Source organism: Globicephala melas, chromosome 7 (assembly GCF_963455315.2).
Source record: "Globicephala melas chromosome 7, mGloMel1.2, whole genome shotgun sequence".
Classification (NCBI taxonomy): Eukaryota; Metazoa; Chordata; class Mammalia; order Artiodactyla; family Delphinidae; genus Globicephala; species Globicephala melas.
The window spans coordinates 25,243,339-25,265,052 of record NC_083320.1 but is presented as its reverse complement, the minus strand read 5'-3'; the positions used below and the strand labels follow the sequence as shown (position 1 = coordinate 25,265,052).

Here is a 21,714-nt window from a genome sequence, read left to right as displayed (position 1 = left end):
CTAATGACAATTCATTAGAATATATAATGCTTTCAAAGATAAATAGTAGCAGTAAAAATGATAATAAGCTAACTTTCATCCTTGTCTCTTCCAAACAGTGGCTGTGACTAAAAAAAAAAAAAAAAAACTCTCTATTTTAATTTAAATTGTGAAATGTCATTAATTGGAGTCTGTCTATGCCACTAACACTATGGCTTCTAATTCCAATATATCTCTTCTATTCCACTGTTATAAAATATAATAATTTTTCTGTATCACAACATACCCCCCAAACCCATTCAATTAGTATTCACAAAGTCATTATCATATTATTAAATGTATTTAATAAATGACAATTTTATATTTTCTAGAATGTTAGAAGTATTCTGTCTCTTCTGTAGAATATGTATTTATTATTTTTAAATTATATATATGTGCATAAGACTGAGGTCGTATTTAAATATAGAATTTGGTCTTGACCACAAACAAACCAGAAGTTTCAGCACCCAGTTCATGCATTTAACTGACATCAGACATTCAGATTTGAGTCCAATTTTATTCATGTAGAAGGAAATGGCTGAGTCAAATGGGAAATTACTATTTCCTGTCACTCTGTGTCGCTACTGCTAGAGAACAATGGAAAAGAGGAGAGAAAGAAAGTAAATGAAGGTTCTGCTCATGTTATACATTTAAACCTTAAGGAAGACTTCATATCTGTGTACAGAAGAAAAGTTTATTTAACACAGAAATCTGCTCTCCTTCCAATCATGGTGAACTATGTTTCTGAACTGAGAAAAAGAGAAATTCTTTTCTCCTCTTTGCCCCTCACACTAACTGCCACTCTGCCATCAAGAAAAAAGAAAATTAAGATCCACAGACACCTCCCAATAGCTACAAAAATTAGATTTCACAATAGAATTCCCATTAGCTCCAACTGGGAATATTATGTGGGCAAGAAAAGTAATCTGGAGGACAGACAACTTAAGAGTGTAAAATTTTTTTAAAAAGTTTAATTGAGAGAATCTATTAAACTGGGCTAAAATTCATGTTGACCTTTGAGCAATACAAGTTTTCTTAGAAATCATAAATGTTGGAATCAATCTATTTGCAAAAATATAACTGAAAGAGTCTTTATATATAGGCAGGTCTAAATTATTTTGGTTAAACATATTAGGCCATTTTTGCAATGGACCACTGAAAAATGTTTTTAGAATCATCTCTTTAACTAGTTCCAATTGTAAACCACTAAAAAAGAAAGCCCTGGTAACATTACATCTGAATTGAACTGCAAATCATTAGAGCTCCAGAAGAAAATCTGACAGTAAAGAAAAATAGGCCAGCAAAGCTCCGAGGAAGGTTTCAAGATTTTGAAAAATAATGGTGGCAGATACTCAGTACTCAGGCTTTAAAAATTCAGTAACAACAACAACAAAGTCTCAAATAATCTCCTTAGAAAGAAGTCAGAAGATAAAATCTATGCAGTAAAAGGAAGTTAAACCCACTTTAACCTTTCAACCTTGAGATTGAGAAGTTAGAATTTTCTCTTTGCTCCTCCCCGGTAACAGACTATCTATTCAAAAATTACCCTGACCTCAGCTCTTTGCCAATTCACGGCTGGTTTCACATGCTCAACATTACAAACAATTCGATTTCCTAACATGAAAATTAGAGGTCACAATAATAGCACATGTAGAACAGCAGCTTAGGAACCTGTGTAGGAAAGCACGTGAAGATAGGAGACAAGTTCCTTCTTCCAAAAAGTAGAAATATTAAACATGGGATGACCTCCTCCTACCCTCAGTGTGGTGTAAGAACAAATGTTAAATCTTTCATACTTGAGATTTTAAAATTGAGTAGTTTTGAAATGACATCATGAGGGTGTTCTAACTATGAATGTATGTGTCTTTCCTTATTGTTTTCACCTCAGATATTATCCAAAATTATAACACGTGGTGGACACTCTTACTCTATGCTAAGCAGCATTTTTAGCACAAGTATTACCTTATTCTCATAACTGCTCTATGAAGTGAGTACTATTATTATGCTCATTTTCAGGGGGCACAGAGAGATTAAATAACTTGTCAAGGGCCACACAGCTGATAACTGAGGCAGCTGGGATTTGGACCCATTCAGTCTGGTTCTAGAATCTGTATGCTTAACACAAACTAGCACCAAACTATACATTTTAAATTCTTAATTTATAGTGTCACTTGTGAACAGTATCAATACTGCATGGTAGCTCACAGAATAGTTTTTAGCTTGCTTTATCGTAATATTTTATATGTAAAACATCAATTAAAAAAATTCTCCCATAATTAAATGAATATCTAGCACTTGATCCTGAAAATGTGACATAGACCTTCACGATAAAGCAATAAAAAATTTCCATGAAGACAATAAAAAGTATTATTCATGGTGGAATCTTCTCTTTTATGGGCATGATGATGAGACACAATTACAGATAAAATGTCACACTCCTCCACTCCTCAAATTCAGGAGGAGTGCAAGTGACTATAAGCTGCAGTGGTGCATATATTTGGAGAGGAAAGGGTGAAGAATGGTTTAAAGACCTGGCTCAGGAGGCATCAGAGTTACTGATACAGAATCCAGGCATTTCAACCTACTGCTGTGTCCTTTAGGACTTAAGTTCCTCCATTTTCCTGATCTATAAACTGGGAGAATAATGGGTCATACCTGCTAGAGTTTCAGTAAAGATTACATAATACAAAATATATAAAGCACCAAGCAGATGCCTGTTGTGTAAGACACGCTTTACCTACATGGACTCACCATGAAATTCCTTCACTAAACTCACATACACTTTTCAGAATCTGCCAAGTTGTCTTTTCAAAACTGCTTGCCCAACTTGTTAGCAACAACTCTGAAAGAAGGAATTCTCACAACTATCTTCTATCCTGGATTCATAAAGCCCCAGGAAGGCATATGGTATTATACAAACATTAAATAATAAATAATACGTTCTGCTCTGCTTACCAAATTAAATCAAGTTCTAAATGCAGCACATGCAGAGTGAAAATGGCTGCTGATAAGAAGAAATTTTGGTGTTGAAATTTGTGTTTCTGTTACATAAAATGTTGTAGAAAGATGTACCAATGGAAGAATGTAAGGAAAACTTGGAATATGGATGAAATTAAAAAAAAATACTTTCTTCTTTATATATAAAAACATAGATTAGTGGTTATAATATTTATTTACTCGCTGTGTGAATTTAATCATGTAACAGATTCTCTGTGACTGACTTTATCTGTGAAATGGACACACTAATGATACTTACCTTATAGGTTTGTGATGAGAAAAATTAACTAATGAATAAAATATACAGAGTAGTGGCTTACACAGAGTAAGTGCTTGATGTTAGCCGTAATTATTATTTCTTCTACTTATGTTACACTTTCCACAGGTATTTTATAACGCAAGTATAAGCTGGTTAGTTTACAGCATCATATCTCCCCTTCTACCGGTTTTGTCAATAAATAAAAGGGATGCAGCCAAAATGAAAGTGGGTATTGGAGTAATTGTGATGGTGATATCTCACTTTCATAAATTCTCTCAGTGAGAACTGGAAGTAAAGAAAAAGAAGCCTCCAACTTACTGAAATAATTATTTGCAAAATACTTGTGTTGACTCAGACCAAATTACTCATATTCTACAGACATTTCTGAAACAATTCTCTACTTTGAGGCTTTTGACCTACAGCTAATAAAAGAAGATTGCTTTTAAATACTCCATGATCTAGGAGCTGAGCCAGGGATTTTACATGAGCTATTTTATTTAATCTTTGCAAATCACTATGAGGAAGTTTATTAGTTTTCTATTGCTATAACTCCTTACCACAAATGCAGTGGCTTAAAACAATACAAATTAATTTTCTTGCAGGTCCGGACATCAGAAGTCAAAAATCAGTTTCTAAACTGGACTAAAATCAAGGTGTTGGCAGGCCTGCTTTCCTTCTGGAGATTCTAGGGGAGAACTTGTTTCCCTGCCTTTTCTAGCTTCTAGAGGTCGACTGTATTCTTCAGCTTGTGTCCCCCTTTCTCCATCTTCAAGGCCTATCACTCCAACTCTGCTTCCGTTTTTATATCTTCTCTCTCTTACTTTGATTCTTCTGCTTCCCACTTATGTGGATCCTCGGATTACACTGGCCCACTTGGATGATCCAGGATAATATCATCTCCCCATCTCAAGATCTTTAATTTAATCACATCCTCACGATGCCTTTTAACATGTAAATTAACATGTTCACAGAAGATGGGGATAGGACATAACATTTTGAAGGCAGGGGATTATTTTTCAGCCTACTGCAGGTAGATAGTATTATACTCATTTTGTGAATGAAGAAAAATGTAATAATTATTAACTCCATTAATACACTGAGAAACAAAAATTCAAAGAGGTTGAATAATTTACTCAAATTCACAAAACCAAAACGTGGGCACTGGCATACTAATGTAGGTCCTTTTGACCCTACAGCTGTTTCCACTACACAATTCTGCCCCCAAAGTAGGAAAACAAGATAAAGGAAGGACTCCCTCCTTAAGGGTAAATTTTTTTTTCATTTTCTTTATGAGTTAAATATATTTATTAAATATATATTGAATAGCTACCTACATGTAAGACCCAATTTTAAGTGCTGGGAAAAAATATGAATCAGACCAAATCAGTAACTACTAGGTAATCTCATATCTTCCCATATATTTGAATACTTATAACTCTTAAATCTATATCTACAATCCTGACCAAATTCAACTACCTAATTGATAGCTCCATTTTTATGTTCAATAAACCCTGTCCATTTGCCATGTCTGGAACTGAACTAGCCTTCTCCACCTCAGGCAACAGCACCACCATATTTCCCTCCCTCAGCATCCTCTAATCGATAATCAAATACCTAAACTGTCTCAAAAATGTTTCATAATTTCATTAACTTCTTATTTTCATTACCCCCAGACTTCTAACTGGTATCCTCATTTCCATTCTTGCATTGCCTCAATCTAATTTCCATACATAAATTGGCATGATCTCTTTAGAAAATAAATTAGATTATATCATGTCCAGGGCAAAATACTTCAATATCCACTGCATTTATAATAAAATCCAAATTTTTCATGCTACACAGTGTTACCACATACCTTGCTCTGTTTAGGACATTTGTGTGCCTGTTGTCCCGGCATAACTAGTAATAGAGCCTCCTTTCACTCTTAAACTTGTTCATTTGGATGACAAATTACATGGTCACCATATATATAGGGCTCTGTGTTATCTTTCCTCTGCCTAAATTTCTTCCCATAGCCAAAGTCTCTCTCGGGACTCAGTGGGGTCTGTCCTTAAGTCTCCCCTGTAATTATTTTTCTTCAAAATCTAAACCAAAGTGTTTAATCCTGTATCTAGTTGTTTTATTTGTTGAATGTTCATTCTTACCATTAGACACCTCAGTCTACATAGTACCTGGCACATGGTAGGTGTCCACACATATTTATTAAAAGATTAATGACTAAACAAATATGCCATATAGTCAGAGAGTTATATAAACACGCAGTATAACATTTAAATAATACAATACAAACTAACACAGAAGAGAAGGAAGTTACTTCTCTTTAGAGAGAAAAGAGTTTGACTTCACAAGGGGAGGAAGCCCAATCAGTGTTGATGGATCAAAAACATCATGCTACGTGAATCAAGAAGCTATGAGAAAAGATTTCTAAGCAGAAGGAATGTCATTTACAAAGGCAAAAAGATTTTAAAACAGTGTGATTATTCAGGGAACTCAAAGTAGCTTCTATTATTAGAGTGTACAGTCTTGCATAAATGATATATTAATGCCATGAATCCCTAAGGACAAAACCTAAATTATGGAGAAGACTGCAGGAAATATAGAGAAGAACTAAGAAATTCAAAACTTAGTTTTGTTTTCATTTATAGTGCTAGGATGATTTGAGAATGTCTATCGCACAATTTACATTTAGCTCACCTTATAAATTATAGAAGTTCTTAGATAATTAAATCACTTTTTGAAGAGTGATATTTCAAACTTCATTACTGTAAAGGATCCTCTCCGTTGTGAGTCTGCCATGTGATATTCACAAAATTGTAATACACGGTCCATAAGGAGACTATATCAAGATTTACGGTACAGAAAACTCAACTGGGCTTTTCCCTCAAATAATTTTTTGGGTTTGCATTTTAAGAATTTTCTCCAATTTCTTCTTTGGGTGATGTATTTTTATTCACTCTCAGATTGTAAAAAGAAATAGGCTAAAACTACTGGATTGACATTTTGGCCTTTATATTATACAAATGCTAAAATGATCAGATCTGTAGAATTTATAGAACATCAGGTCATATTTTGGTGTAAATAAGAGTGGGAATAGTGAAGTAAAACTCATCCCAGACCTATTTATCTTGGTATAGAAAATTGTAACGGCTTCTTTGAACTTAAAGTATGCACTCCAAAGTTGCACACTGGTGGACTACAGGATGTGAAAGCTTTGCTTGGCTCCCAGGGTGTTTCAAAAGTTTGAGCCAAGGTTTAAATTTAGAGAAAAATCCAGAACTCTGGCCCTTCCTGAAAGTTTTGAAGATCCGTTAACTCAGGTGGAAAAAAAAACATAGTCCCCAAGAAGCAAGTACATGTTTTCTACTTCACATAGAACCATCTCCTTCCATCACCCCAGGTACTGAAATCCACATCACTCTCCTAACATGCGTTATATGACTGAGACCTTGTGCCAGACAAAAAAACAAAAACAAAACCAGGAACAACAACAAAAAAACAACTATTAAAGACCAATCAAGAGTTATCAAAATGTCTAGAAAAATGTTTAGAATTTGATCATTTGTAATTCTGAGAATTGAACGTACATGCTATGCTAACAAAATCATCTAAAAATGGAACAACTCAAACCTTCAATCTTTTCCTTCTTGAATTTTGTTAACTAAACTATTCCTAAACAACAACAAAAACAACAAAGCCAAACAAATCCAGTATAACAATTTTTCCTCCTGACCAATAAGTTATTTGTTTTGGTATCTGGTCAATATAACACAAACATCACAGTACAATAATCCCAAAATATATAAATAGATTATGAGATTGATCTGTGGTTTGAATGAAAATACCTCCCTATATCTTTCAATATAGCAAATATAATTTATTTTATTTAAATAGATTGAATACCCAAACTGTTCTAGATTAGGAAATATAAAGGCAGAAGTGATGGGCACTTACCTTAGCTATCTGGACACACCAATTAAGCAATAGCTGGGATCCAATGTTATCCTTGTGTTCATGGACATAATCCAACAGGCAGCCATGGGGCATAAGCTGTGTAACCAGCTGAATGGTTGGGCTTAGACACACACCCAATAACCGGACTAAGTGTGGATGGTCCATACTTGCCATGATCAGAGCTTCCTAAGAGAAAAAAATATAACACCATTGTTTAAACTCAAAGTTCTTTACCATTATAGTTATTTGCCCTGTACTAATAGTGTTGATAATAATTTTTAAAATGTACTCTCACTCAGTGGAATCAATTAAAAGTGAAAAGACATTATTGTAGCTATTATATTTCTAAAGTGGTTTAATTCAAGTGAAATTAAATGAAAAATAGACTATACAAAATGGGAAATATTATAGAATAACTGCATATAAAATTAATAGCAGTATTTTCTCTTTTGTGATATGAATAATAATAGATTTTATTTACTGCCAAGTAAGTTGAAATTGAATCCTAATTTATACTGTAGATTTTTAACCTTTGATCTTTGGTTCTAGAGTCCAATAATCTGTACAAATGCACTTACTTGTATAAGGTGGCTCAGTTACAAATAAGGCGATTCAAAGTTAACTCATTCATTATTGGCGTGGATTCAGACAGCATACACAGGTGTAATTTATAAATTATAAATATCATTATAAACAATTACAAACAATATGCCTATTGTGAATTTATGCAGAAAAATAAACACTTTAATAAGACATTTTGCTCCATAACTTTGCTTTCACTCAAATTTATTTCATTTTCAAAATTATAAGTGATGTTTATTCATAGAACCATAAAATTTGAGAGCTAGAGGCGAGATTGTACAAATTTGTATACTCCAATTTTCTCGTTTCATGAAGTGAGAAAACAGTTCTAAATTCTTTTTCATAATCATAAAGGCAGCTTTGCTTAATGGAGATAGAGTGTGGACATATTATGGTTATTTAGCACATCCTAAAGTTAGCCTTCAATCAACAGTTATTTTAAGTAACTTCAGTCCAATTTGAAATTGATATGACCTTATACACACACAGAGTGGGTGACACATCCATGGCAATTTATTAACAATCAGTTACCTATATGCAGGTATGAGATTGTTCATTGTACTATTCTTGAATATTTTTTGTAGCTTTGAAAAGTTTCAAACAAATATTTGAAGACAGAAAGCTATATTGAGCTTCTCTTTAAGACAGCATGGCAGATTGATATACACATTTACCTCCATTTCCTCTCAATTCTACCATTTTAACAACAGAGTAATTAATAAAAAGCCAGAAACCAATAATCACAAGAAGAAATGAGGATGGAATGCTAAAAGTAGCAAGTGGCTTACTAGTAGTAACTGACTTAGCAAACGTAAGAAATCTGAAGCCTAACTTAGTAGGGGGGAAACTGAAAAGAAACCCAATTTGCCCCACTTGTTTACACACCAAAGGCTCAGTAGTGTTACACCACGAACCACTATACATAAATGAAGCAGGAGGGACTGACTTCATCAGGATTTTTTCAAAGTCCATTTAGGATGCACTTAGACTACAGATCTCCTTCTCCCCGTCATCCTTAGGAGAGGCTAAACCAAAGGGATTGTGGACTGAATATCAGGCAATGGAAAGAGAAATACTCTGGTGAAAATAGTAGGATCATGTAAATTTATATATGGTGAAAGATGGGGCCACGCTCCAGTTTCTTCTCCCAAATGGAGCTGTGACTTCAAACTTCTGGAAGTTTTGTTTAAACCTCAAATTCTACATCCAGCAAAATTTGAACCAAGTGAGTAAATATACAGACATATCTGTTCTTAAAAATGATTATCGGGGTTTCCCTGGTGGCGCAGTGGTTGAGAGTCTGCCTGCCGATGCAGGGGACACGGGTTCGTGCCCCGGTCCAGGAAGATCCCACATGCCGTGGAGCGGCTGGGCCCGTGAGCCGTGACCGCTAAGCCTGCGCATCCAGAGCCTGTGCTCCGCAACAGGAGAGGCCACAACAGTGACAGGCCTGCGTACCGCAAAAAAAAAAATAAAAATAAACTTAAAAAAATGATTATCTCACATTTCCTTTCTCTGTTAGATGTGCTCATTTAATAAAAGGTGGAAGGCAGTTAAAAAAGTACATTTAATTGAGGAAACAAGGAAATGACAGAAGGGATACTCCAGAATAAAGGCTATACAGAAGCCTGAGATAGTAGCCAGTCCAGACTGGAGTAGGACATATTGCTCTGGAAAAGATGATGCAAGAAGATGGAATTGATAGAAAACCTAATGAGTTTAAAATGCATTAAGAGTATACACATTTTCCTAGCCGAAACTGACCATCAAATTAGTGACAGATACACAGAAAACTAAGCAAAAGTAAAATAAAGAAATGAATTTGAGATAAAACACAAGATACACACAAGAAAAGAAAGTCATTCATAATTACTATAAAGCAGTGGTCCCTAACATTTTTAGCACCAGGGATCGTTTTCATGGAAGACAATTTTTCCATGGACCAGGGGTGGGCAGGGGGATGGCTCACAATGATTGAAGTGCATTACATTTATTGTGCACTTTATTATTATTACATTGTAATATATAATGAATTAATTATACAACTCACCATAATGCAGAATCAGTGGGAGCCCTGAGCGTGTTTTCACTTGCCACTCACTGATAGGGTTTTGATATGAGTCTGCAGGCCATTGATTAACTATAGTCTCTGTGCAGTCAAACCTCTCTGCTAATGATAATCTATATTTGCAGCCGCTCCCCAGTGCTAGCATCACTGCCTCAGCCCCACCTCAGATCATCAGGCATTAGATTCTCATAAGGAGCGTGCAACCCAGATCACTCAGATGTGCAGTTCACAGTAGAGTTTGCACTCCTGTGAGAATCTAATGCAGCCACTGACCTGTCAGGAGGCGGAGCTCAGGCAGTTATGCGAGCGATGGGGAGCAGCTGTAAATACAGATGACGCTTCACTCGCTCACCCGCCGCTCACCTCGTGCTGTGTGGCCTGGTTCCTAACAGGCCACGGACCACTACAGGTCTGTGGCCTGGGGGTTGGGGAAATCTGCTATCAAGCACAGCTGCAGCTGGGAGTCGTTATATAAGCATAACAACATAAACATGAAACAATATAAGCAAATATCATATGACTATATTGGAAAATGAAGAAAAGGAAGATATATTTCTGCAAGCTGGTGATGGGAAGGAAATGAAGTACATTCCTGTTGTTCACAATGGAAAGTTAGTATATGATGCATAAAACTGAAAAATCAAGAGTTGACAGTATAAGCATATTATTTAGATAGAGAGTTAAGTAAAAGAAGAAATTGCTGAAAATTGAAAGTGATTACTTGGGCAGTGTAAAATGGGGGCAGGGAAGGAAAAGAGGGTCACTAGTGACTGCTGTCTTTCACCATTATTAGCCTTGTAGGACATTATTCACTTTTAACCTCCATTACTATTTGAGTAGTGTTGAGTTCAGCTGAGTCTAAAGATTATTCATAATTATGGGGTAAGTCTGACAGAGTATATAGATTTTACTGGATACAGCCAGGGTCTTATGTGAAATATAACATTTTATTTCTTGAAGAAGGAAGGGTGGGGCAGTATGAATATGTGTCCAGAGAAGGGATAGATATAAGGCTAAACAGAAGAAATAAGCTGGTAAGGGGGTTTCAGCCTAACTCAAGGCACATTATTTCTGAGGCTTTTGTGGGCAGAAGCTGAAACTGTTGTTTTTCAGGTGTTATCCTCAGGTGGTAACAGTCAAACGGTCCCGAGGTAGGACTTCTCAGTGGCTCAGAGAAAAGAGAAGCTCCACATGGAGACCAGAGCTGGTGAGAAAAAACACTGTAGATACTACAGGGTGACTGCAACTGGGAGACTGTTGTGTAAGATCATATGAGACACGCAGCCCTTCCCAAACTATTTGGGAAGGCTTCCACTGAAGTTGGGAGTTTCTGCAAAATTAGCAAAGCCAGAAATTTGAGTTATTGCTACTAATATGGCTCTATTTGGATCCAGGAGGTGGAAACATTTTGGTTTTGCTTCCTGTATATTTCAGTCAACATTTGAAATAAAGCAAACTAATGTAATTATAAGGAGAGTACAAATAGAAATGTTAGCCAAGTTGCATTACCTATTATTTAATGTAGTATTTTTATTAACTAATTAAATAGTAATTAACATTAATATTAAAAGAATAAACCAGAGGATTCCTTCACTGAATTATGACATGCACATATATAAATATACACATAGACAACAACAAATAAGCAAAACATAATTAAATTAAATATCTAACTCAATCAAGTATCAAATTAGATATTTAATTAGATATTAAATATTAGATATCTGATTAAATTAAATGTATGCTAATTGCATTCTATTTCTCTTCTGGTGGCTCTAGTTTTTCATGTCCATCAAATCGACCTAGGTTTATCACTATAAGGCTAGCTTTCCAAGTCCCACTCCCAGATAATCGGGTCTAGAAGTAAATCAGAATCTACATTTGTAGCAAGATCCCTAGGAGAAATTACTGTAGGAAACATAGAACTTTGAGAACCCCTGGAACATCTCCATTAAATGTATGTCTCTATCATCCATTGCAAAGGAAGTAACATGCAACAGTTGGTTGATCATCATTGTAACTCTAGGAAGCAAAGGAGGCAGCCATTCTCAGCTGTAACATAAGGAAACCAAGGCTGAGCAGAATTACCGCCCCAGGTCATATGATGTGTAGGCAGCAGGATCAGTGTTAAGATTCGTGTTTTCTGATTCTTAGTACAGTGCTATTTCTTAGGACAGTAAACATACTGTAATTTTAAAATTTCCATTCTATCAGCACTTTGAACTGTAGATGCTTATCTTATTAACAAGAAGATAGCACCGAACACCTGACTTTAGCCATACCTGAGTGAATTGGGTCAAATTATATTGATACTTTAGCTCCTGAGGAGCAACTCAAGCAACAGATTTGCACCTACAAGTAAACTGCCATCACTTACAATATGCTTTCAGAAAAGGCCGAAGAAAATATATTTCTCTGATTTCCTGTGAGTATTATTTGGTACAGGCCATTTCCTATGATATAGAACACGGTGAAATTTAAGGTAAAAGAAAGATTTTAAGGTTATTTCAGGCCTTCTTTTTCAGGACGAAATACATAAACAAATTTTTTTCTTTTACAACTCAAGGAGTAATGATATTTCCATTCTAAATATGCATGTGAAAAGTTTACATCAGAAGAGTGTAAAAAAGTCCCATGAAAGTTCTCTTTTAAAAAATCTATTTGTAAGTCCTGGCAAAAAAGCTGGGGTTGTATTAAGGAAAATTGCTCATCACACTACAAAGAGTATTTGAAACCAAATTGCAGAGTATTTGCATAACAGTTCTCGTTTTTTGAGAAAGAAAAGATGAACACGACGATACTAATTGTAGGTTTTATTTTTTCATAAAGGAAATAGCAGATGGCTTTTTTGGGGGATAGGGGAAGAAATAAAGAGAAGAGAATGTGGATTCATTTAGAGTGATGAGTAGGATGGAAAGGGAAAAAAAATCAATATTTTAATAATGGAGTGTTAGGTTTCAATAAATTACTCTATGTTAAAATTAATAACGTCCTTTGTTACCTATCTCTGTGTGGGGCCTATGGAAGCAATTTTGGAATCTTTGCTGCTGTCACTAGAAAATGTCACCAAAGGCCACTGGAATACATACAAGTTGACAGGTATATTATCTATTTTTCCAGAAATGAAATTATTTTCTGTCTTTGTTTTCCCTTTTGCTTTACAAAATTTTTCTTGTAGGTGAATTAAATAGTTTTCTCATTGGACAGAGAGGAAGGCTGTAACAGGTGCTACACTGAAAACTCTAAAGCAGAAACATTTTTCTTTACAATGAGTTCTGGTTTCAATAAGCACATTTTTTTTTAACTATCAAGGGATGACCAGGGCATAGATAAAAAGCTCTGAAGCATGTGTGCCACTATTCTCTAGCCTATGCTATTTGTACCTCTATTTCATTCTGAAGGAAAGACATTTCTGTACAATAATAAAAGTGAGCAATACCATTTGTCACACTAAGGCATCATTTTGCCCAGCCTTCAGATGTTAAACCTTGCCACTTAAGCTTGTTTTCTCACTCATGCTGTTAGTAGTTTCACAAAAAGAAAACAAAAAACAAAAAACATATGGTCATTGAAAACTTATAGGCTATTCTGTTTTTGAAAAATGTTAACTTCAGCCCAACTTTCACTGTTTCATTATGTCTATGGACCATTAATTCAATACCCTCCAGCTGAAAATGGGGAAAATCTCATTGCCTCAGGGATAAGGAAGATAAAAAAAGGGGGATAGAGAAAAAGAAAGGATAAACAATTAACACAGGCATATAAAATTGTGCTTAATGAAACTGTCAGCAGACTTGTGAATGCTTAAAACAAATGCCTCTCCTAAAGATAGTGGGGGTGATGATGATGAAGAGAACAAAGAAGATATTAGTGATGGCAGTGATGAAAAATGAGACAAGATTATTGGTCCATAATAATGTTTTACAAATGTGTTTTGCTGCAGATGGTACCCAGATAATAAAATAAATGAAATCTGCATCTGTTCCCTCATGTCTAGAATAAATAATAATTCACTAGTGCAAGTAGGTGAGCAGTAATTAGACTGAATTAATATGCCATCAGTTTAAGTGTGTCTACATTGCTCAGTGGCACTCCTTTCCAATCGCTGGTATCATTTTTGTGAACTTGAACAATCAAATTAGGATCCTTCTAACTTTTGGAGTCAGCAGTTTTCCATCTCTGTTCTCCATCATTCACCCATTTGCTGGCTGAATTTTAGATCTACATATTACTTAACAATGCTACACAATTAAGACCTTTGTGAATAATTTTATACAAGGTAGAATTTTACTTTCTGTGTTTTCTGTTATACTGTTATACTGAATTCAGTTATACTGAATTTCCCTCTATCCTTATTATATTTTCCTATCCTATGGTATACATGTATTCACTTAAAATATTTATTGAGGACCTGCTATGTGCCTAGCACTGTGATTGAAGCTTCTCTATCCTCATGAATCTTTCATTCTCCTGGGAGAGGCAACACAATATACAGAAAAACCAAATAAATATAAAACAGATGTATAAATAAGTATAAATTGCATTAAGGGTTATGAAGAAAATAGAGTATTGCAATAGATAATAAAATGGTGGTGGCAGAGCTATTTTAGATAAGGGTAGTCAAAAAATGTGCCCTGAGATCAGAATTATGAGAAGTCAGATAGACAAATATGAAGAAAGAGACTGAGAGCTTGGTAAATTCTGGAAGCTCTGAGAATACCCATGTCTGGAATTTAGGAAGGGCTGCAATGGCATGAGATAAGATTGGAAATGTAAGTAGGGGCCAGACCATGAAAGGCCTTTAAGTCATGGAAAGAAGACTGGATTTATTTTTAATAATTTAATTTTTTAATGCCTGTTTCTGTTCTGCTTCACTTATCTCTCTCTTAGCCTAAGCGCCAATGTTAACTATTATAATAAAGCATTTACCACATCCTATAATTTTCCCCCCCGATATTCCCATTTTGACACCCCTTGGCCAAAGACAACTCCCACCATTTGAATTCTCAAACTTTCCAGTGTTGTTAGAGAAAAGCATAGATGCATGGAGGTTTGTCAAATCTCCTGACTTGATCCTCCAAAAATAGCCCTTGGTTTTAGTTTTTAATTTCTTATTGACTCTTTATTACATTTATTATGACCTGTATTTCTGAGCAGGAAAAACAAAAACAAAACAAAACAACACTTTCTACCTTTCACAATATTTACTCTGTAAAATGTGCTCCTGACATCTTTCCATTGTGTTCCTTTGGATAATTTTACCTTTGTTTATCTCTAGTATGACTTTATTTTCACTCCATATTGGCACATTCACTGTACCCACAAATATATTTAGATGTCCTATATTCTAAAAATGAAAGTTCCTTCAATTTTTCCACTTCTCTACTTTGAGAATATTTGCTATTCTCATTGGCTATTTCTTCATTTTATAGTCCTTTGCTCCTTAGGGGTCTAGTTTTTCTGCAACTTTCCTACATTCTAACTATTCAAAGTACTCTTGAAAAAGTCACCAGTAACCTCCTTATCACTAGTCAATGAGTTATTCCCTCATTCTTAACATTTTCCTGAGATTCTGCATGCTGATACCTCACTGACCACCATCCTCTTTTGAAAATCTCTCTGTGATTGATGATAGCATTTTATTCTATCCTGAATCTTCGGTCTCTCTGAGTATTCTTATTACAGGTATTGGCACCTGCTTTTCCCTCCCATACCTTAAATGTGGAAATGCCATCATAGCTTTGTCCCTAATATTCTTTGCTTTCGTCTGTAACCTCTTGCATCCTTATATCTTATAACTAAGAAATATGACAGAGTTATCAGAAACACATGGAGTCAACTGCAGAATTCTGTGGTTTCTCAGGTTTAATAACATGGCTATTTAAAAGATGGAAAGCAAAATCCATCATGACCATATCCAAAATATCTGTGCAAAATACCTGTCAAAATATCCAGACATGAGAATTATGCTGTGCCCATATTCCAACCATTCTTTTCAACTCCTGCAATTTCAACCGTCATCTCTGAGCAGAAACTAATAGGTCTTTATATAGGTATAGCTCCCCTATCGTGGTATCTATTCCATTTTTATTTGACTTATTTGTTAAAGGTCCACCACCATCTCTAATGATTTCTCTGAGAGTAGTAATATTAGCTGATAATGTTATCAAACTCTTGTAGAGTGTATGGCTCTTAGTAAGGGGGCAATGCAGTTTTATTAATAAATAAACAGAATCTGTATCATATTCCCCCCTCCCATCCTACCTCATCTCAGGAATCAACTCATATTTCAAGTGCCTTCTGGTCATCCTGATACAGATAAACTACTGGATATCAAATTTAAGACACAAAGTAAATTTCTCGATAAAAGCTTGTCTGCTAACTTTGCCAATTTTGTAGATGTCAGAAACATTTTCTAATTTGGGTTTTAAACCTTGGATTCATATTTGGCATTGTCTTTTCTAATGTTTTGCATTCCACTCCATATCTAACATTGTGCCACGTCCTATTTATTATTTATTCCACTGTAGCTCAAATCTGTATCCTTCCATGTATTTTTTTCTTTTTTATACAGCAGGTTCTTATTAGTCATCAATTTTACACACATCAGTGTATGCATGTCAATCTCAATCACCCAATTCATCACACCACCAGCACCACCCACCCCAAGGCTTTCCCCCTTTGGTGTCCATACGTTTCTTTTCTACATCTGTGTCTCAATTTCTGACCTGCAAACCAGTTCATCTGTACCATTTTTCTAGGTTCCACATATGCATTAATATACGATATTTGGTTTTCTCTTTCTGACTTACTTCACTCTGTATGACATTCTCTAGATCCATCCACATCTCAACAAATGCCCAATTTCATTCCTTTTTATGGTTGAGTAATATTCCATTGTATATATGTACCACTTCTTTATCCATTCGTCTGTTGATGGGCATTTAGGCTGCTTCCATGACCTGGCTATTGCAAATAGTGCTGCAATGAACATTGGGGTGCATGTGTCTTTTTGAATTATGGTTTTCTCTGGGTATATGCCCAGGAGTGGGATTGCTGCATCATATGGTAATTCTATTTTCAGTTTTTTAAGGACCCTCCATACTGTTCTCCATAGTGGCTGTACCAATTTACATTAACACCAACAGTGCAAGAGGGTTCCCTTTTCTTCACACCCTCTCCAGCATTTGTTGTTTGTAGATTTTCCAATGATGCCCATTCAAGCAGGTATGAGGTGATACCTCATTGTAGTTTTGATTTGCATTTCTCTAATAATTAGTGATGTTGAGCATCTTTCCATGTGCCTCTTGGCCATCTGTATGTCTTCTTTGGAGAAATGTCTATTTAGGTCTTCTGCCCTGGATTGCGTTGTTTGGTATTTTAATATTGAGCTGCATGAGCTGTTTATATACTTTGGAGATTACTCCTTTGTCCGTTGATTCATTTACAAATATTTTCTCCCATTCTGAGGGTTGTCTTTTCGTCTTCTTTATGGTTTCCTTTGCTGTGCAAAAGCTTTGAAGTTTCATTAGGTCCCATTTGTTTATTTTTGTTTTTATTTCCATTACTCTAGGAGGTGGATCAAAAAAGATCTTGCTGTGATTTATGTCACAGAGTGTTCTTCCTATGTTTTCCTCTAAGACTTTTATAGTGTCCGGTCTTACATTTAGGTCTCTAATCCATTTTGAGTTTATTTTTGTGCATGGTGTTAGGGAGTATTCTAATTTCATTTTACATGTAGCTGTCCAGTTTTCCCAGCACCACTTATTGAAGAGACTGTCTTTTCTCCATTGTATATGCTTGCCTCCTTTGTCATAGATTAGTTGACCATAGGTGCATGGGTTTATCTCTGGGCTTTCTATCTTGTTCCATTGATCTATGTCTCTATTTTAGTGCCAGGACCATATTGTCTTGATTACTGTAGCTTTGTAGTATAGTCTGAAGTCAGGGAGTCTGATTCCTCCAGCTCCGTTTTTTTCCCTCAAGACTGCTTTGGCTATTCAGGGTCTTTTTTGTCTCCATGCAAATTTTAAGATGTTTGGTTCCAGTTCCATAAAAAATGCCATTGGTAATTTGATAGGGATTGCATTGAATCTGTAGATTGCTTTGGATAGTACAGTCATTTTCACAATATTGATTCTTCCAATCCAAGAACATGGTATATCTCTCCATCTGTTGGTATCAGCTTTAATTACTTTCATCAGTGTCTTATAGTTTTCTGCATACAGGTCTTTTGTCTCCCTAGATAGGTTTATTCCTAGGTATTTTATTCTTTTTGTTGCAATGGTAAATGGGAGTGTTTCCTTAATTTCTCTTTCTGATCGTTCGTTGTTAGTGTATAGGAATGCAAGAGATTTCTGGGCATTAATTTTGTATCCTGCAACTTTACCAAAATCATTGATTAGCTCCAGTAGTTTTCTGGTGGCATCTTTAGGATTCTGTATGTATAGTATCATGCCATCTGCAAACAGTGACAGTTTTACTTCTTATTTTCCAATTTGTATTCCTTTTATTTCTTTTTCTTCCCTGATTGCCATGGTTAGGACTTCCAAAACTATGTTGAATAACAGTAGTGAGAGTGGACATCCTTGTCTTGTTCCTGATGTTAGAGGAAATGCTTTCAGTTTTTCTCCATTGAGAATGATGTTTGCTGTGGGTTTGTTGTATGTGGCCTTTATTATGTTGAGGTAGGTTCACTCTATGCCCACTTTCTGGAGAGTTTTTATCATAAATGGGCACTGAATTTTGTCAAAAGCTTTTTCTGCATCTATTGAGATGATCATATGGTTTGTATTCTTCAATTTGTTAATATGGTGTATCACATTGATTGATTTGCGTATTTTGAAGAATCCTTACATCCCTGGGATAAATCCCACTTGATCATGGTTTATGATCCTTTTAATGTGTTGTTGGATTCCGTCTGCTAGTATTTTGTTAAGGATTTTTGCATCTATGTTCCTCAGTGATATTGGTCTGTAGTTTTCTTTTTTTGTAGTATCTTTGCCTGGTTTTGGTATCAGGGTGATGGTGGCCTCATAGAATGAGTTTGGGAGTGTTCCTTCCTGTGCAATTTTTTGGAAGAATTTGAGAAGGATGGGTGTTAGCTCTTGTCTAAATTTTTGATAGAATTCACCTGTGAAGCCATCTGGTCCTGGACTTTTGTTTGTTGGAAGATTTTTTTTTTTTTTTTTTTTTTTTGTGGTACATGGGCCTCATTGTTGTGGCCTCTCCCGTTGTGGAGCACAGGCCCCTGACGTGCAGGCTCAGCGGCCATGGCTCACAGGCCTAGCCGCTCTGCGGCATGTGGGATCTTCCCGGGCCAGGGCTCGAACCCGTGCCCCCTGCATCGGTAGGTGGACTCTCAACCACTGCACCACCAGGGAAGTTCTGTTGGAAGATTTTTAATCACAGTTTCAACTTCATTACTTGTGATTGATCTGTTCATATTTTCTTTCTTCCTGTTCAGTCTTGGAAGGTTATACCTTTCTACGAACTTGTCCATTTCTTCCAGGTTGTCCATTTTATTGGCACAGAATTGTTTGTAGTAGTCTCTTAGGATGCTTTGTATTTCTGTGGTGTCTGCTGTAACTTCTCCTTTTTCATTTCTAATTTTATTGATTTGAGTCCTCTCCCTCTTTTTCTTGATGAGTCTGGCTAATGGTTTATCAATTTTGTTTACCTTCTCAAAGAACCAGCTTTGAGTTTTATTGATCTTTGCTATTGTTTTCTTTGTTTCTATTTCATTTATTTCTGCTCTGATCTTTATGATTTCTTTCCTTCTACTAACTTTTGGTTTCGTTTGTTCTTCTTTCTCTAGTTCCTTTAGGTGTAAGGTTACATTGTTTATGTGAGATTTTTCTTGTTTCTTGATGTATGCTTGTATAGCTATAAACTTCCCTCTTAGAACTGCTTTTGCTGCATCCCATACATTTTGGATCATTGTGTTTTCATTGCCGTTTCTCTCAAGGTATTTTTTGATATCCTCTTTGACTTCTTCAGTGATCTCTTGGTTATTTCATAACATATTGTTTAGCCTCTATGTGTTTGTGTTTTTTACATTTTTTCCCCCTGTAATTCATTTCTAATCTCATAGCGTTGTTGTCAGAAGAGATGCTTGTTATGATTTCAATCTTCTTAAATTTACTGAGGCTTGATTTGTGACCCAAGATGTGATCTATCCTGGTGAATGTTCCGTGTGCACTTGAAAAGAAAGTGTAATCTGCTGGTTTTGAATGGAATGTCCTATAAATATCAATTAACTCTATCTGGTCTATTGTGTAATTTAAAGTTTCTGTTTCCTTATTTATTTTCATTTTGGATGATCTGTCCATTGGTGTAAGTGAGGTCTTAAAGTCCCCCACTATTATTATATTACTGGCGATTACCTCATAGCTGTTAGCAGTTGCCTTATATATTGAGGTGCTCCTATGCTGGGTCCATATATATTGAGAATTGTTTTATCTTCTTCTTGGATTGATCCCTTCGATTACTATGTAGTGTCCTTCCTTGTCTCTTGCAACATTATTTATTTTAAAGTCTATTTTATCTAATATGAGTATTGCTACTCCAGCTTTCTTTTGATTTCCATTTGCATGGAATATCTTTTTCCATCCCCTCACTTTCAGTCTGTATGTGTCCCTAGGTCTGAAGTGGGTCTCTTGTGGACAGCATATATATGGGTCTTGTTTTCTATCTATTCAGCAAGCCTGTGTCTTTTGTTTGGAGCATTTAATCCATTCACTTTTAAGGTAATTATCTATATGTATGTTCCTATGACCATTTTCTTAATTGTTTTGGGTTTGTTTTTGTAGGTCCTTCTCTTCTCTTGTGTTTCCCACTTAAAGAAGTTCCTTTAGCATTTGGTGTAGAGCTAGTTTGGTGGTGCTGAATTCTCTTAGCTTTTGCTTGTCTGTAAAGCTTTTGATTTCTCCATTGAATCTGAATGAGATCCTTGCTGGGTAGAGTAATCTTGGTTGTAGGTTCTTCCTTTTCATTATTTTAAGTATATCATGCCACTCCCTTCTGGCTTGTAGAGTTTGTGCTGAGAAATCAGCTGTTAACCTTATGGGAGTTCCCTTGTATGTTATTTGTCATTTTTCCCTTGCCGCTTTCAATAATTTTTCTTTGTCTTTAATTTTTGCCAGTTTGATTACTATGTGTCTCAGCGTGTTTCTCTTGGGTTTATCCTGCATGGGACTGTCTGTGCTTCCTGCACTTGGGTGGCTAATTCCTTTCCCATGTTTGGGAAATTTTCAACTCTAATCTCTTCAAATATTTTCTCAGGTCCTTTCTCTCTCTCTTCTCCTTCTGGGACCCCTATAATGTGAATGTTGTTGCATTTAATGTTGTCCCAGAGGTCTCTTAGGCTGTCTTCAATTCTTTTCATTCTTTTTTCTTTATTCTGTTCCGCAGCAGTTTATTCCACCATTCTGTCTTCCAGGTCATTTATCCGTTCTTCTGCCTCAGTTATTCTGCTCTTGGTTCCTTCTAGTGTAGTTTTCATTTCAGTTATTATATTGTTCATCTCTGTTTGTTTGTTCTTTAATTCTTCTAGTTCTTTGTTAAACATTTCTTGCATCTTCTCAATCGTTGCCTCCATTCTTTTTCCGAGGTCCTGGATCATCTTCACTATCATTATTCTGAATTCTTTTTCTGGAAGGTTGCCCATCTTCACTTCATTTAGTTGTTTTTCTGGGATTTTATCTTGTTCTTTCATCTGGTACATAGCCCTCTGCCTTTTCATCTTGTCTATATTTCTGTGAATGTCGTTTCTGTTCCACAGGCTGCAGGATTGTAATTCTTCTTGCTTCTGCTGTCTGCCCTCTGCTAGTGTTGGGGG

At 35.7% G+C, this 21,714-nt stretch overlaps 1 protein-coding gene across 1 annotated transcript in view; it reads right to left on the bottom strand.

The window, feature by feature from the left end:
• Positions 1 to 21,714, bottom strand: part of ERBB4 (erb-b2 receptor tyrosine kinase 4) — a 1,112,005-nt gene that overhangs the window by 164,483 nt on the left and 925,808 nt on the right. The window contains exon 20 of the mRNA XM_030852949.2: positions 7,226 to 7,411. Within this exon, the coding sequence (XP_030708809.1) occupies positions 7,226 to 7,411 (186 nt within the window). The remainder of the gene's footprint in view (positions 1 to 7,225; positions 7,412 to 21,714) is intronic.